At 34.4% G+C, this 17,738-nt stretch overlaps 1 protein-coding gene and 1 non-coding gene across 3 annotated transcripts in view; both read right to left on the bottom strand.

Moving 5' to 3' along the window:
* Nucleotides 1-17,738, bottom strand: part of Tbk1 (TANK binding kinase 1) — a 52,695-nt gene that overhangs the window by 945 nt on the left and 34,012 nt on the right. For both annotated transcript variants that reach the window (XM_003475949.5, XM_023567582.2), the window contains exons 9-20: nucleotides 15,730-15,926; nucleotides 14,996-15,054; nucleotides 14,392-14,483; nucleotides 11,593-11,694; nucleotides 10,100-10,178; nucleotides 5,801-5,922; nucleotides 5,630-5,706; nucleotides 5,054-5,093; nucleotides 4,249-4,350; nucleotides 4,045-4,141; nucleotides 3,551-3,657; nucleotides 3,247-3,318 (exon numbers count right to left, since the gene is read on the bottom strand). In XM_003475949.5, coding sequence (XP_003475997.2) covers nucleotides 3,247-3,318; nucleotides 3,551-3,657; nucleotides 4,045-4,141; nucleotides 4,249-4,350; nucleotides 5,054-5,093; nucleotides 5,630-5,706; nucleotides 5,801-5,922; nucleotides 10,100-10,178; nucleotides 11,593-11,694; nucleotides 14,392-14,483; nucleotides 14,996-15,054; nucleotides 15,730-15,926 — 1,146 coding nt within the window. The remainder of the gene's footprint in view (nucleotides 1-3,246; nucleotides 3,319-3,550; nucleotides 3,658-4,044; nucleotides 4,142-4,248; nucleotides 4,351-5,053; nucleotides 5,094-5,629; nucleotides 5,707-5,800; nucleotides 5,923-10,099; nucleotides 10,179-11,592; nucleotides 11,695-14,391; nucleotides 14,484-14,995; nucleotides 15,055-15,729; nucleotides 15,927-17,738) is intronic.
* LOC111753366 (U6 spliceosomal RNA) lies at nucleotides 9,569-9,671 on the bottom strand. Its single transcript, XR_002788172.2, has one exon. It is a non-coding gene; the product is annotated as a U6 spliceosomal RNA (small nuclear RNA).

Raw genomic sequence — 17,738 nt, 5'->3', positions numbered from 1 at the left:
AAGAATATAGAATAGTTTTAAGAAGAATATGTAAATAAAAATAAAGCTACTTTTAGAGTTTAAACAACTGTGATTTGCTCTATTCTTACTGAAAAAAAACTTTAAGTATCATAAATGAAAAAATCCCAGTGTCTTGGGAGGCTTTTTAAAAGAAAATGGGAGTAATGTAGTTGGGAAAGTATTAGTAAGAACCACAGAACTTCTTTTTGGTGGGGAGGGATTTATAGACCAAGATATGGAATTGAGAATAAGACACTTTCAAGGGACAGTGAGGACCAGAGTCCTGTGGGAACACAGTGTTATTTTGGGGAGCAGTGAGAAATAAAGTTGGGTGGGCAGGCAGGGACCAGACAATTACTTGTATAGCTTTTGAACAGAAGTGTAAATTTAGACACTACTTTTTTTTTTTTTTTTGGTACTGGGGATCAAACTCATGACCTTGCACTTGTCAGGCAGGTGGTGCCTGTGCTGCTGAGCTAAATCTATGGTCCCCTAGACACTACTTCTTAAGTAACTGTAATTTAGACACCTTTAAAACAAGGGAATGGTATGATCATATCAGTATTCTGGAGGACTACTGTGGCTATAATACCTATGACAGATGAGAAGATCCCGGGTAGATAAACAGGGTAGCAGGTTATTACCACAGCTCTCACATGAAGGGACAGATGGGAGATCTGAATGGGTGTGAGGAGGGGAAATTTGGAAGCATTTTGAAGAAAGTTTATCAAACTTCTGGAGAACAAATGAAGAAAATTAAATGTGTAAAATTGTTCTTAACAAAGTAGGAGAAGGTGGTCCTATTGAAGAGGATAAGGGTATCAGTTGGATGATGTTAGAAACAAAAAATCTGAAGTGACAGTGGCACATCCATATGGAGACAGCATAGATTTGATGTTCATTTTAGGTGAGGCATCCATAATCTGAAAATCTAAACTCCAAAATAATCCAAAATTGAAAACTTTTTGGGTACAACGTGAGGACATAAGAGGACAGTTCCATAGCTGACTTCTGGGACAAGTTGCAGGTACACTAAAAATTACCTTCAGCCTACGTATAAGGCATATATAAACTATAGTTTGGTATGGTTCCCATTTTCAAGATTATTTTGTTATAAACAAGTATTTGAAAATCTGAAAATATGTGAAATGTTTCTGGTCCCAAGCATTTTGAATGAGGGATATTCAACCTTTACTGGTTCTGTCATAGATCCTTATGTAGTCACTTAACATTTACATTAAGACTATACAATGTTACATGAGCCAAATACTGTCAAATAAATCTGCAAAGAAACACAGGAGGAACTGATTACTGAACATGCTTTAGGAAGCTGGGATTTTATTGCACAAGACAGAAGTGGCTCAATACAAAATATTGTTAAAGCATCTTAATAGTTTGCTACTTTCTAATCTTTGGCCTTATAAAATAAATTTTGGATTTAGCTAAAGTTGTGATAAAACTATAAACTAGATACTTGATAAAAATTTAGAAAATTTCTGTGTACTTTCTACAAATAGGAAAAGGATTAATTAAAAAACCTAACAAGTAATTCCCAGAAGAAATAAAAATAGAATACATAAAAAGATGCTTGACATGGTTCTTAGCTCAAGAAAGACAAACTAAAAGATCTTGATTTTCACTAAGGAAATTGGCAAACATTTAAAACACTGGTAGACTGTTAACAAAGGCCACACATTATTTGCTTAAGATCCTAACATCCTACCATTTTAAAGAACAAATTTGTAATATCCACGAAAACTTAAATGTGCACACTCTGACTCTGAAATTGCACATCTAGAAGCAACTAGACATTGACTCCTTTGGCTAGGAATATAGGTCAGTGCGACAGTACTTAACTAGGATGTACAAGGCTTTGGGCTTGTCCCTAGCATGGGAAAAAATTAGATCCCTCAAAAATTCTTCTGTGGGGGCTGGGGATTTAGCTCAGTGGCATAAGCGCCTGCCTTGCAAGCAGGCAGTCGTGAGTTCGATCCCTGGTACCAATAAAAACGAAAAAGACAAAAAAAAAAAATTCTTCTGTGAATTCTTACATAAAGCGATACACTGAAGGATGTTCACTGGAACATGGTTTATAATTGTAAAAAAATCAGAAATAGCTTAAATGTTCTTTAAAATGGGGCAACACTAAATAAAGTAGGGAAAGGACTGTGTTAGGGTATGGAAGGCTGGGTTTTGGCTCCAGCTCAGCCTCTTGGGTATGATTTTTTTTTTTTTTTTTTTTTTGTCTTTTTCCTTTTTATTGGTACCAGGGATCGAACTCACGACTGCCTGCTTACAAGGCAGGCGCTTATGCTGCTGAGCTAAATCCCCAGGCCCTTGGGTATGATTTTAATAGCTGGAGATCACAGCTTCTGTACAAGGCTGTAAAGCACACAAAGTGAGATAATACAACAGGAAAGTGTACTGCAAGGGTATAAGACACCATGTTTTCTTTTTTGAGACAGGGTCTTACTATGTAGTGCAGGCTGGTCTTGAACTTGCTTATGTAGCCCAGGCTGGCCTTGAACTCATGGTAAACCTCCTACCTCAGCCTCCTAAGTGCTGGGATTACAGGTGTGTGCCACCATGCCCAGTGACACCATGTCATTTGAGGTATTTTTATTAAAGGTGAGAGAACTATAGAGTGCCTAGGGCTTGAGAGGGAAAGAGTTCTCCAGAGCAAAGTATGGCTGTACTTCTCTGAGAGATCAGGACAATGAAACAGCCATTCACAAATGTTTCACTGGCTCTGTATATTTTCAATTCTTTTCGGTCTTATTTATTAGGACACCAAGGATGATAAAGTCAGCCAGCTCTTCAAAGAACTGCAGTTGTGTATGGTAGTCTCCTGAAAGGGGGCTTGCAAAGGGCTTAAGGTTATGCACTACCAATCACTGTGGTGGCATCTTATAGCTGACATGAAATTTTGGAACAGAAAAATCATAATTATAGTAAACAAATGTTATATTTTCACAAACTGATTCAATTAGGCAAACAATTCTGTTAATCAGTGCTTCTAGGAAATGTAGCAAATCAATCATTTGAAAGCATAACAAATTCAACATCATGCTGAGAGAAAAACAAAGGGTTCTATCTTTTGTCCCCTTCCTGTTGCTTAAACTGATAAAGGACGGCAAACAGATACAAGCACAATGTGCACCTACTCAGCTGCATATAAAACCACATACGGACTGAGTTCTATAATACATATAAATACACATACTGGCTGAGTTCTATAATACTCACCTTTCTAGAATATGATTATTTTCAGCAAGTTCTTTAACCACTCCTTCCATCTCTTCCTTTAATTTCTTCATACTGTGAATATAAAATAAAGATAAAAAACTACTTCTGCTCAAAATGTACAAAATGTTTTAGAATGTTTACATAATGTTTTAATTTTTAGATCTAATCAGACATAGAATCAGATGTTAGTTAACACTAGATAACATTATCAAACATTAAAAAATTTCAAAACATAAGAACAAGATTCCAAAAAAAAAAAAAAAAAAAAAGAAGCATTACAATTTACAAATAATAAATTTCTTACCCTAGTGTCATTTCCACTAATGTGTTAGAACTTGGGTAAATTGGGGTCATGGTATGTTTGATTCCACTGGAAGCTGCAAACATTTTCTGAGGCAGAGTTTCCTGTAACTAAAATATCAAAAAAGCCACACCACAGAAGTTCTTACTGCAGAACACAGATCAAGGGCTACAGCATTAATGAGTCCTTTACAGTTTAAATTTCTATTTCAAAATCATTGATGATATCATATTTAAATCAATGTGCCCTTTGAAAACTTTTCTTACAAATGATAAAACTATGGTTTATCTGATGTTTTTAGTTGTAAAACATCTAAATTTAAGAAAATTGGCTCAAAATACGTATTGAAAATGGGTGAGCACAGGAGAATACAGGCATATGAAATGTTCTGTCTGCCTCAGTCATTAGCAGAATAACTCAGAATAATTTTTATTTTTCCAAACAGAAAAAAATTACAGGAATAAAGATTTTTTTCTACATATTTTTGACAGATATACCTCATTAGTATAGTCTTGATACTTTGATACTTCTTCTTCAATATCAAAACACTGGTTAGTTAGAGATAACAACTGTTTCCTAAGATGAAGCATCTTTCTGAAAACCAAAAATAATTCATTATAAACAGTTTAGTGAGAGTCTCACTTAAAATTTACAACATATTGTGCAGTCAATTACTATTACCCATAAACATGTTTACTTACCTCATCCATTCTTCTGACTTATTCAAAAATGTTTCATACTTTTTAACACATTCATCTGAGAAAAGTGTCATCGCTTTTGTTGCATGGTAATACAATTTTTGCCTACAATTTAGAAATAATCAAAGATGCTTAAACCAATTCCACTATTTCTGCTTCCAATACTTAAAAATTTCAAGTGTATGAAACTGGTTTCCTATAATGACTTAGGGTTATAGAATATTTACATACAAAGCACGGTTCCTAGGAGAGAAAACATAGCTATAAGAGGAGATCCAAAATGGAGAACATTTGAAAAAATCTTTTTTGAGTGGGGTTAAAGCAAGGTGGGAATACTTTTTTTTTTCCCTGGCCTCTATTTGCCGCTCTTCTGCTATCAGAAAAAATAAGGTGGAAGACTGAGTAGAACGAGGATCTTTCTGTCCCCTCATCCTCCTGTCTTGGTAATTCCTCAATTGGATGGGATTAGTGGGCCACAAAAATGTGCACCCCAAGTAAAAATCTTGTAAATCAAGATTAAAATTCTGGGGATGGCGGCACATATCTGTAATCCTGGCACTCAGGAGGCTGAGGCAGGAGGATCACCATAAGTGAGAGGCCAGCTTGGGCTACGCAGTGATTTCAAGGCTATCCCTAACTGAATAATGAGACCTTGTCTCAAAAAACAAACCAACCAACTCACCCAAAAAAAGGCCAAAAAATTTTAAAATATACTTTTATAATTAATTCCAATTTTAAGAATCATATTAACAGCAACAATCAAAACATCACTAAAAAACCACCTATTGAACATTATCAAGACACTTACTTATCGAATTTGTGGATTTGTTCTTCATTATAAGCCAATCCTAGAAACAAAAAATACATACTTTGTTAGTTGTAACATAATACCATGCATGGTATTTTCTTCTTAGATTATTGTATTACTAAAAAGGCAGAATTTGAAGCCAATGTCACGGACTTGAACTATTATGACCCACAGATGCTTTTGCTTGGTCTTTATGTAAGTTAGTTGCCAACATTTAAAATTCAGGGTATTTGTAACAGAATCTGTACTTCTAGCTTGCCTGAGAAATGGGAACCCTGGGAAACCTGCTGGGTGACCCTGAGCAGTGGTCTCCCTTTCAGATGGACTCTGATCATGTTCCTGTCTGTCACGGGCCTCACTTCCAGGCGTTTTGGAATTCAGGACCCTGATTTAAAATATTCAAAAGATTGGCTGCACTAGTAATTGTTAGTGTATTCAAACTCTTTCCAGAAAAACATTACATTTCTGAAACAAATAACTTCAGTAGTCACCTTTAAAAATATACCAAATTAATACAACTGAATTATGACTGCTACACCTGATTCATTAGATTAACAAGTAGGAAATTTTACTTACTACGTTCTGCTTTGTCCTTTTTGAACTGATAGTAAATCTCTGTGATGCAATTTAACAGGACTTGTAGTTTTTCTACACTATTTAAGGAAGAAAAACCCAAATAAATTAACTGAAACAATGTGAAAAAGGACATTTAGTAAGAGCAGAAACTATCCATAAAGTTTAACCTACTTTCTGTCTTTTGGATGAGTTCCTTCTTGATGTGCCCATGCATCTGTCAATAATCCACCTGGAGATAATTTGCTGTCAACGTCCTGCAGACTGGTTTCTAATGTTCCCTGAGAACTGGAAAGCTAAATGAAACCAACAGGTTGAGTTCTAGATTGCCAAAGTCAGAAATGATGATCACAATGCCAGCGAAGTCTAGAGAGTCTGGATCACATTTCTTTGTAGATTACTACTTCAATTCAAGGCAAACTAGTTATTTCCAGTTTTAATTTCAAGGGCAGTTTCTTAGATTGATTTACACCAAGAGTATAAAAAATATGATAATGAAACATAAGACTAACTGGTATTAAAACATTTCATCAGGAAGTAATTTTTGTGTGTCTGTGGTGATGGAGATTGAACCCAGGCCCCCATGAATGCTAAGCAAGTAACTTTGCCACTGAGATACAGCCCCAGTCTAGAAAATACCTTAAAAAAAGTAGAGCACTTTTAATAGTTCAATTAATCTTCTGTATTCTTTGTTTAACAATGCTTAATTCTCTATCCCAGACTTAAATAAATATGAGAACCACTGTCACAGTCCCAAGTATAAAATATCGCATGATTTGTGCTTTGTTTGGAGCTCCATCTCCCTGCAAAAAAATCTAACTTTATTGCTTCTTATTTTATAAGGTACTAGGAATTGAACCCATGGCCTTAACATTCAGCTACATCTCCAACTGTTTTTATTACTTATTTTGAGACAGAGCTTGCTAAATCATTAAGCTGCCCAGGCTGGATTCAACTGTGTCATCTGCTGGAGTTACAGGCATGTACCACCATGCCTGGCTGAAAAATAACTCTTCTTAAAAACAAAAACTCGTAAGATGCCTTATCTAACATCACTTTGTTCAAACAGTAAATTTATCACTTGTCTACCAAAGAAGTGAATATGTATATTTATAAAATTTAATTATGTTAGTATATATAAACTAGTAAGATGAAGCTTATATTTAAGAGATAAATATGTCTTAAATACGAGTTCTGATACAAATGCCTGCTTTTCAAATAAAGTTTTAAGTGACACTGCCACTAGAAAACAAGGAAGCCCTTCTTACTATATACTTTTTTTTTTTTTTTCCGGTACCGGGAATTGAACTCACAACTGCCTGCTTGCAAGGCAGGTGCTTATGCCGCTGAGCTAAACCCCCAGCCCCTTACTATATACTTTTGTCAACATCAGTATTACAATTTTTTTTTGGTACCAGGAATCGAACTCAGGGTCTCACACTTGCCAGGCAGGTGCTGCACTGCTGAGCTACATCCCTGGCCCAGTATTATACTTTTAAGCCTTGATAATTTGAAAGACAGAATGATAACTTACTATTATAATATGCAACTTCCTACTACAATTAGGTTTGAATTTTATTTGTATTCAAACTATATTCATTCATTTGTAAATTATCTCTAAATGTTCTTTGCTTATCTATTTATTACAGATTTAACGTTTTCCTTATCAATTTACATGAGACAGGGTCTTTCTATGTAACACAGGCTGATTTGGACCTCTAAACAACATCAAAATGTAACACAGTTCTGGTTTGAGCCTGCAGCAATCCTCCTGCTTCAGCCTCCTGAGCACTGGAATTATTATTATTATTTTTTTGTCTTTTTCCTTTTTATCGGTACCAGGGATTGAACTCACGACTGCCTGCTTGCAAGGCAGGCGCTTATGCTGCTGAGCTAAATCCCCAGCCCCAAGCACTGGAATTATTGACGTGTGCTAAACTCCTGGCTTACATAAGCTGTTTATATAAAAAACATTGCATTTCTCCAACTTGCTTTTTAAAATTTTTTTTAAACATAGAGAGATCTTACATTCTTATACAGTCAAATATACACCTTCATTTTTATGTTTCAACAGTAATGTTTAGAATATGTTAAATTATAAAACAATATTTGAAAAATAATTTAGGGGGGCTGGGGATTTAGCACAGCAGCATAAGCGCCTGCTCTGCAAGCACATGGTTGTGAGTTCGATTCCTGGTACCAATTAAAAAAAAAAAGAAAAATAATTTATGGAAAAGTTATTTCTTAGTATTATATAGAAAACTAAAAAACAGCAAGGAACCTAAAAAACTAATAATAAGGGAAAAATAAGTAAGAATACTAAGTCCATGGACTGCAATTTTATGTATATTAGGAAAATACTCTTGGTCTGGGAAAGTAGTTTAGTGGTAAAGCACTGCCTAGCACGCAGAACGCCTTGGGGTTTAATCACCAAAAATACAAAACCAAAAATACAAAAAAAACCCCACCAAAAATACAAAAAGAAAAAAAAAAAAAGATTTACCAACTTAGAAAATGTGATATTAGTAAAAAAACCTCAAACAACTACAAGTTATTCTTAATAATACATACAAAAGTGTAAAAGTAGGCTGTCAAAATGTCAGCAGCATCAGGGAGCTCCTAAGGAAGCCTACAAGAAGCCTTGCAGGGCCCCACTGTCAGTTTCTGACTCAACAGGGGTGGAGCAGGCCCAACCTGCTTTCCTAAGTCAGTATCCAGGTGAGGTGACCCTGCTAGCCCAGAGACCATTCCAGGAAGCACTGCTACAGGACACTGAAAAACCCTTTAATCATCATCATTTTTTGAGTGGTTAGCATATGCGGTGTTTTTCCTTTGTATAAATTTCACTTCTGTGGTGGGAATCTTTTTTTTTTTTTAAGGTCTCAATTAGGAAAGGAGCCATAACGGCTCAACAGGTTACATACTGAAAAATAAATGGTCAGAAAATAAAAGTCCCAACTATCCCAAGACTCTGCAATTAAACCATTTAGTTTTCTGTTCTTTCATTCTTAGAAGAAATAGAAATCTCACAAAAATGTCATTAAAATGAGACATGCTTTAAACTCTCCAAAGAAAAAGATCATTTTGACTGAAAGCATCAAATGATATTGGCCCTAGAAGTAAGAGTCCACTAGGATAATGAGTCAAGTTCTAAGCCAAAAGCAGGGAGTGAAAACAGAACATTTACAATACGGCTGCCTATATTTATGTGCAGGCAAATACTAGGGAAAACTATTTCTTGTTTCTCTGACTTTTGTTGCTTTGTCCATAACAATGTTTTCCAAACTTCTGACCATGATTCATTTAAGAAATTCACTTAGTTTTAACCCTGTTAACATATGAAGCATAAAATAACTGGATCAGAAGTTTAAAGGAACAGTGATTTCCTAGCATGTGATGCATTCTGACATTTTAAAATCTGTTTGAGAACAGTGCTAATGGTACTGAACTAAACTTCACAGCTTATTATTCATTTGCTATTGTATTTTGGAAAGCCACTGATCTAAAACTAAGGAAAAGAAACAACTAAATATCACACTATGGTGGAAAGAAAAAAGAATAAAGTTCTTTTTCACTTTTAACTGTACATTCATTTTACAAATAATTTAAATACTAAAAGCTTGCAGGAGAATATGCCACTTAATTGGTACAATAACCCATGAGATAAGCAGGATAAGAAACTGCCCATTTGTGAGAAAAAAGAAATGAAAGATTCAAAGAATTGAAGGCATTTTTAGCCAGTTGAGAGCAGAGCAGCTAGGTAAATGGGAGCAGGTCTGAGATAATTCTCATATCTATGTACTTTTATAGTATTAATGAAAGCTCCAGAAACGCCTTGAAATGCTACTGTATTTTTCAGTAAAGACTAGTGCCCTAAATGACTCACTGACTTGATCCTTTCTTTCTTACTCTTTATTTTAGAGAAGATCTGATATATATATTTTAAATATGGAATGCTTCACAAATTTTCATGTCATCCTTGTACAAGCGCTATGCTAATCTTCTCTGTATCATTCCAATTTTAATGCTGCTGAAGCGATCACAAAGTATTTTCTTAATTGCATTTATTTCTGAACTGTACTTATTTCTAAACAGGTTTAAGTATGCTATGTCCAACTGAATAGTAAGTTACATTTATGAACTTCCTTTAATTGCCACAGCAGCAACGTAAGAGCAACATGAATTTAAAAAACAAAAAGTAGGGAGAGGGAGAGGAAGAGAGGAGTAACAAGGGAGGAAAGATGTGGGAGGGAGCGGGAAAGCGGTTTTTAAAGTAGACCAGGCATTTGGAAATGTTACAAAGAACTTCATGGTAGTGATAGTATTTTAATATTGCTAGAAGACTCTAAAGAGGGCAAAAGGCTATTTTCTTTGATGAGTTTTGGAAATACCAATTTTACTAAGAAAGTTTAAGTCTAACTCTGCCAGCAAAAGGAGAGATTGTAGCCTATGATTTTCATAATTTGTACTTACTCTCAACAGTTTGGTGTGTATATCTGAAATTTCACCTAATTCTGCTGCTTCTAGGTTGATCTTCATCAACTTTTCATATCTGCATGAAAGGGCAGTCACAGGAAAAAATTAAGTGAGTCTAAACAATATGTAGATTTTAAAAAGTTTTATAAATTATATTTGAGTTTTTATCATAACTATTTCATAGAAGATTTAAAGTCTGTCAGTCAGCAGGTTTTAAGAAAATCTGTGTTTTCCTGAAGAAGGAATTTTATATACAGTGGTTCCTTTCTATCTATGGTTTCACTTCCCATGGCTTCTGCTACATATGGTAGCAGAAAATATTAAGCAAAAAACTCCAGAAATAATTTAGTTTAAAATTTATGCTACTCTGGTAGCTCAGAATCACACATTATCAGTCCTTCCTGCTGGCAAATAAGCCTGCAGGTCTGCTACCTACCCTTTAGCATTCAGCTTAGGTAACAGATCACCTGCCAAGGTATTTCGGCACTTGCAAACAGGATTTGGTACTATCTGAGACCTTAGGTATCTACTAAGCATCCTAGAACGTAACCCCCAGGATAAGAAAGGAGTACTTCACAAATTTGCAAATGAAGAGATAAGATAGTTAAGGTAAGTTAATTTTAAATAACCTCATGTCAGAATAATATAAAAAAAATATGAGATTTCAGAATAGAGGTCAACAGTAAATACTGATTTCACTTATTATATTTCCTCTGCAGTACAAATAGTCTAAAAAAGAAGCCAGTTTAAAAAATCATTTTGTTTCAGTGGCCATTTTCAGAGATAATAAATTAAAAATAACCCTGAAAATTCTAAAATACTACCAAAAGACTCTTCTTACTTCCTTTGTTGAGTATAGGTTTACATCTTTCTATTCAAATATTCTGCTTTGCAAAATAGATATAAAATATTTGTGTCTCCTATTGGTCTTTCCCTCACAAAGGAAAGGTGAAAATGGTATTCATGGGGGCTGGGGATTTAGCTCAGTGGCATAAGTGCCTGCCTTGCAAGCAGGCAGTCGTGAGTTCGATCCCCGGTACCGATAAAAAGGAAAAAGACAAAAAAAAAAAAAAAAAAAAAAAAAAAGATGGTATTCGTTTCTGACTGAGAAAACTGGTATTTTTCTTCCAAGAAATAACTATAACCTAAGCCTATTACATAATATAAACATATATTACATAACTTACACACAGCATGTCATATTGTTCTAAAGATAATTTTTTTAAATAGTTTTATTATTTTTTACTTTTCAAATCCATTTTATTCATAGAAAGAAAAAAAAGAAGAAAAAAACTACAACAAAATTTTAAAGTATATCAATCAGGGGGTAACAATGGTATATACATTGCACATTGTCATTCCTAAATCATTCGATACAAGACATCTGCCTTCAATTGTCTGAACACTACCTCTAAAGATAATTTAAAAAACTGGACAGAAAAAAATATTTATTTTCTTAACTTTTACCAGGAAGGAAGTAATCTACTCACACTTTTACAGTTTTTTCAATGTTTCTGATGCAGAAATCCAATGTGATCACAACTTCTGTCTTTTTATGAACAGTTTCATTGTAATCCTCTTTAGCTAATTCACTAAAAAAAATTACTCCCGTTAGTTTAAGAATTCTTTTCTCCTTGCCTACTGTCCTACTATCCAAACATATTTCATTCCAGTATTCTTAGTAGTGTGAAAGCCGAATCTCATTTTTAGGACAACATTAAAAGCACTTCTATACCCCTCATACATATATAGGGCAAGTATATTTTTATCAGGCATTAGTATAGAGAAACCTAAGGCATTCAAATTGTATTAAAGAAAAAAATTAATGCACAATTGAATTGGTAAGTTGTATGGCACTGACACTTTATACCACCAAAATTAATTTTACTACTCATAGCTGATGGCTCTGATTTTATTCATTTTTGTGGTACTGGGTGGGAGTCAAACTCGTGTCTTACACATGCTATGTATCCTATCACTAAGCTATACCTATAAACCATGGTTTACACTTAGTTTGGTACGACAGTTAGTGTGTTCGCTAAACAAGGATGACATAATTGAAGAACTTTTGGTGTTTTACAATGAGGCATTAACAAATAAGGCTGGAAGCCTGTTTCTGCGTGATCCGTAAACAAACATCACAGTTCAAAAGTTGTAAAAATAAAAGAATAATAAAGAAGAGATGACATATGTGTAATGATACCTAAAATACTGACAGACCCTTTAAAGAAAAAGTATGCCAGATATGGTCTATACTAATAACTAATTTTTATGACCTACTAAAGTAGAAAACAAAAGGAATAAAAACTTCATAGATCAAGGAGTAGGGTAGAAAACTGCCAAAGAAAATGAAAGCTGTTAATACACTTAAGATTTTTTTCCAGAAACTATTTAGGAAAATAAGAATATTTGGGGGGTATGTGTATCCCAGAGACTGAATCTAGGATCTTATAGTATGAGCTCTACCACTGAGCTAAGCTACACTAAGCCTCATAAGTAAGCTTTTTGCGGGGGGGGGGAGTGTTTCTTTGAGATAGGATTTCATTGTGCAGTTCAGGCTGGCCTTGAACTCACTTTGTAGCCCAGGCTGGCCTCAAACTCACAGTGATCTCCTGCATCAGTCTCCCGAGTACTGGGATTACAGGAATGAGCCACCACACTTGGCAATAAGGATTCGCAATAGAAACAGAAAAAGAGGCTTAGAAACTGATATGTGACTACAATGAAAATTATTTTAAGCACAAATTTGTGGGCTTCACATAACAGTAAGTGAGAAAAAAAAAGCCTGAAAAAGATAAAAACAACAATTTTTCAAGAAGGGATGGGTGTAAGGCAGGCATACATCTACTTAACATTACAAACAATAAAGCTCACAGGGAGTGCAGTGACATGAGTTTAGAAAACACACCTCTTAGCATCTTTCAGCAAAAAAGGTCATGACTTTGTATACAAAATTCAAAAACTTCAAATGACATGCAAAACTATAAGCACAATTCTCAAGAGATCCATTTATTTTCTACTATCAGATGGAAAAATCACATTATAAAAGGTTTTAAAAAGACCAAATCACATTCATCTTGCATTTCTTAGGATCACTTTCAGGAAGAGAATACTTAAATATTCTGTTCGAGAGTAACTTTATAGAATGCTACAGTAAGACATTACTTTCTGAACTGCTGAGCATATATTCATATTGCATGATTCTAGTTATGATAAAAGCCTGGAATAGGGAAATCTATACAAAGTATATCAGTGATTGCCTAGGACTGCATGGTTTGGGGGAAAAATGAGAAATGAATTGTAATAGGTGCAGAATTTCATTTTGGGGTGATTAAAGTGTTCTAAACTTGAGTGTGATAGCCACACAACTCCACAAATATACTAAAAAACAACTGAATTACATATTGAATGTTTTATTTTTTTCATTACTATTATTATCATTGTTTTTGAGACAGGGTCTTGATAACTAGTCCAGGCTGGCTTTGAATTCACTATGTAGCCTAGGCTGGTCTCGAACCTGCAGTGAGTCCCAACTCAACTTCCTGTGTGCTAGGGTTATAGGTGTGAGACACTATGCCCAGCGCTATGAATTTTACATTTTAAATTGATGAATTTTATAGTATGTAAATTATATCCCAATAGTGCTGTTTAAAAAAGTAAATGTGTATTTCTGTTGGGGAAATGGTAGGAAATGCAGGAAGATTCTGAGGACTTAAACCCTAGAAAATATAGATTTTACTGGATTACAATAATGTCAAAGCCTTCTAAGAGGGAGAAATGACAACCAAGTCAAGGCTTTTAGAAAAGGAATTCATTTGCCATCACATTATGCAGTGTTGCTAAAGTTTTAAAATTCAGATACTATTTGTCGCCGGAGGTTTAGCTCAGCGCTGTAAGTGCCTGCCTGGCAAGCACAAGGTTTTGAGTCAATTCCCAGTACCAAAAAACCCAAAACCAAAGACCCCAAAAAAAAACAAAAAACAAAAAACAACACCAGATGCTATTTGTCTCGCAGATTTCTGTAAAAAATAAATGAAAAAGGGCTGGGGATTTACCTCAGCAGCATAAGCGCCTGCTGTGCAAGCAGGCGGTCATGAGTTTGATCCCCGGTACCGATAAAAAGGAAAAAGACCAAAAAAAAAAAAAAAAAAAAAAGCTGCTAAATATTTTGTAAACTAAATGTGAAGCAAATGTAGTGTAGTAAAAATCAAGCACATGACCTTGTCTAAGTGGTAAACCATCAATGATGCAGTGACTACACAATTTTTAAATTGCAATCTAATACTTACATCAACCATCGTATCCCCTTTCGCATTAATTCCTGATAAAGGAGCAAGGTACTGGCAATTCTACAGGCATAGCACACAACTCCTGTTACTGCCTGATAAAAAAATAAAAAATGTTGATGGTGCCAAATGTTATAGGATTAAAAAAATTTTACACAATTTTCAAGCTATATATTTCTATCATGTTAATTAAAAACCACAATAAACTAATCTTTAAAAGGTAAGGACAGACACAACTGTAGTAAATATTTTATCCTTAGTATTTTCTAAACATGCACTGTCTCAATGGAGAAAATTTTCTTCTGAGTTTCACGAAGCATAGACCGTAAAAACAACACGTGAAACAACTTAGAAAAAGGTAAAACTTAACCGAATGATGCCCTAAGTCATTAGGCATATGTAAGGATAAAATACTTTTTTTTAAGACATGGTTTCACTATGCAGCCCAGTCAGCCTCGAACTCTCAGCAATTCTACTGCCCAGGATCCTGAGTGCTTGGATTATAGGTGTATGCCTCCATGCCCAGCTAAAATATGTTTTATTACTTCTACTACTGATAGGACAATTTACATCCAAATGTTGACACATAGTTTAATTAAATACTAACCTTAGCCATGCTAGCATCCCCATCTAAATCATAACGTGGATGTACTTTCGGAAGGGAAACTGAAATAGGAAGTAAAAGACTTAAAATCAGCAGTGAAATATTTTGAATAAATAATCTTTATATAGCAAACAGAACGCCCAAATTAAACAGCAGTGACATGCTTTTAAATGTATTTTTCCTGGTTAAAAATACTACTTGAAACAATAATGCTCATTCTGTAACTAATCACCCCCAATTTTCTCATGAGTCTCATTTTTTAAAAATTAAATATAGTCCTTTACAATGAGTTCAACCAATGTTTCAAAAAGGAATGTAAAAGTTTGGGCAATTCATTTTTTTTTATACCAGTAGGATGAATAATTCGAAAGGTTTCAAAAATGTAGATTTAATTTTTCCTAGACTGTAAAGCATGACACAATGTCTTATATGCACTGGGCACAATAAATTTGAATGTCATGATATATAATATTAAGTATTAGCAAAACACTTTAAATAAAGTAATAATAAAACATACAAACTATTTCACTATATTCTGAAAAAAATCTGAGGTCAAATTATGTTTATGAGGCTTTTCAACTTTACTATTTTCTTCCAATTAATCTACATAATTTAAATGTTTATGAAAAGTTCTACATTAACACTACTATATGAAAATAAGCATCATTTTTACAATGATAGACTTTTGAGTGTTTTTAAATGGTCATTTATAACAAGAAGAAAAAATCTTAACGCACTTTTCTCATATATTAATCCTATGGTAGTCAGGGGTTCCCGGCCTACTACAAAGATAGGATTTTCCTCTGTCGTTTTAGGAAAATGCTGTGCCAGTCTTCCAGGTTCCAGGACTAAGCGTCGTCCTTCATAGATCAATTCTTGATTTGAAGAGATAATTTTGGTTTGTTTATACACCAATTCATGAAATACAGTAGCACTGTGTGAGGAAGGTTAAAAAAAAGCCAACTAATTTTATCTAGTTTTAGATAAAGTGAGAAAATACTTTTATTAAATATTGAGTTCAACATTTTTAAGCTCATGACCACCAACCAGTCCCTATAAATACCACTTTGTTACTATGAGTAGTAAACTCTCCAGGAAAATGAAAATTCCATATTACCTATCCATATAGCAATCAATTCTGAATTATCTTTATCTTCGGATACCTTTGTAAAGTACAATCCTAATGTTTAAAAATGGGGAAACACATAACAGAAAGGTTAAGAGTCCTGATGGAGTCAGACAGATAACCGGGTTCAAAGTCTAGCTCTTCCATTTACCTGTTGTATAACCTAAATGAAAGTAATAGTACCTCTCCCTCAAATTAAATGATTTGAATATGTGAAAAACTGAAAATACCACCTACAGCAGCATGACTATTGCTAAATAAAATAAAATGTAAAAACCTGGGTATTTTCAAAATGATAGGGAAAAAGATAGAGTTCCCTTGAATTCAACTATGAACTCAAAGAAAGAAACTTTTCAGCAGAAATGTTGTCATCTGGCTCCTGCCTGAGCTTCTATTTTGGTTTGACTCAGGCTTGGGCTTCAGGCTTCTGAAATGAAAATTGTGACTAACATCTAAATATGATGCATATTTAGGCTGTTAAAGTACTAAAATAAAGATAATATAAGCTATACTATATTATTATATTTATTGACATAATAGAGATGTATTGCATATATTACCTATATTTCTCTTTTCCATCTTTCCTCAGGTTTTTGTTTTTTTCAAAATCCTGGAGCTTCATATAAGCCAACCAGCTGCTCTACACCTCCAGCCCCCTTTTGAGTTTTATGAGGCATCAAAACTCTTTGAATTTTGTCAAAATAGACACTAAGACACATAGAATGGGCACAATCCTCTCACTTCATTAAAAAAATTCTACTTTAAAGTTATTGTACATTCACATGTAGTTTTGAGAAATAATACAGAGAAAGCTGGACATACATATACACTTGTAATCCTAGCACTTGGGAGGCTGAGGCAAGAGGATCACTGCAAGTTTGAGGCCAGTCTGGCTACATAGCGAGTTGAAGGCCAGTATGGACCATATAGTAAGTCTGTCTCTAAGGAAGCAATACAGAAGAGATGCTGTATACTCTATCCTGTTTCCCTCAACAGTAACATCCTGCAATACATGCTACAATATCACAACCCAAAAGTTTTGTTTTGAGACAGGGTCTCATTATTTATTCTATTTTTTTTTTTTTTTTGGTCTTTTTCCTTTTTTTATCGGTACCGGGGATCGAACTCACGACTGCCTGCTTGCAAGGCAGGCGCTTATGCTGCTGAGCTAAATCCCCAGCCCCTCATTATGTATTCTAGGATGGGCTTGAGCTCACTATGTAGTCTAGAATGGTCTTAAACTCCCTGCAATCCTCCTGCCTCAGCTTCCTGATTACTGAGATTACAGACATGAACCATCATACCAGGCCACATCCAAGGTATTATTTTGACACAATCCATCTATCTCACATTTTCCAAGTTTTACATGCAAGTGTGTATGTGTGTGTGTGTGTGTGTCTATCCAGCTGTATGTAGTTTTATCATAGAGGTACATTTTTTTAATCATATGGATTTACTGTGTTATGTAAAACAAATGCATTTCTCCAGCATCTACTGAGTGATTTATGTCTCATATTCAAATAAAAACTAATCTATATTTAAGATTTAGGCTTTAATATTTTTAAAATCACAAAAGAATACACTTAATAAAACCTAGCTCATTTACTAGTACATACATGG

This window comes from Cavia porcellus, unplaced genomic scaffold (assembly GCF_034190915.1).
Source record: "Cavia porcellus strain 051 isolate PalLab524CR breed Dunkin Hartley unplaced genomic scaffold, mCavPor4.1 scaffold_8, whole genome shotgun sequence".
NCBI classification, from domain to species: Eukaryota; Metazoa; Chordata; class Mammalia; order Rodentia; family Caviidae; genus Cavia; species Cavia porcellus.
The sequence above is the reverse complement of the archived record's forward strand: the minus strand, read 5'-3'. Positions and strand labels throughout refer to the sequence as shown.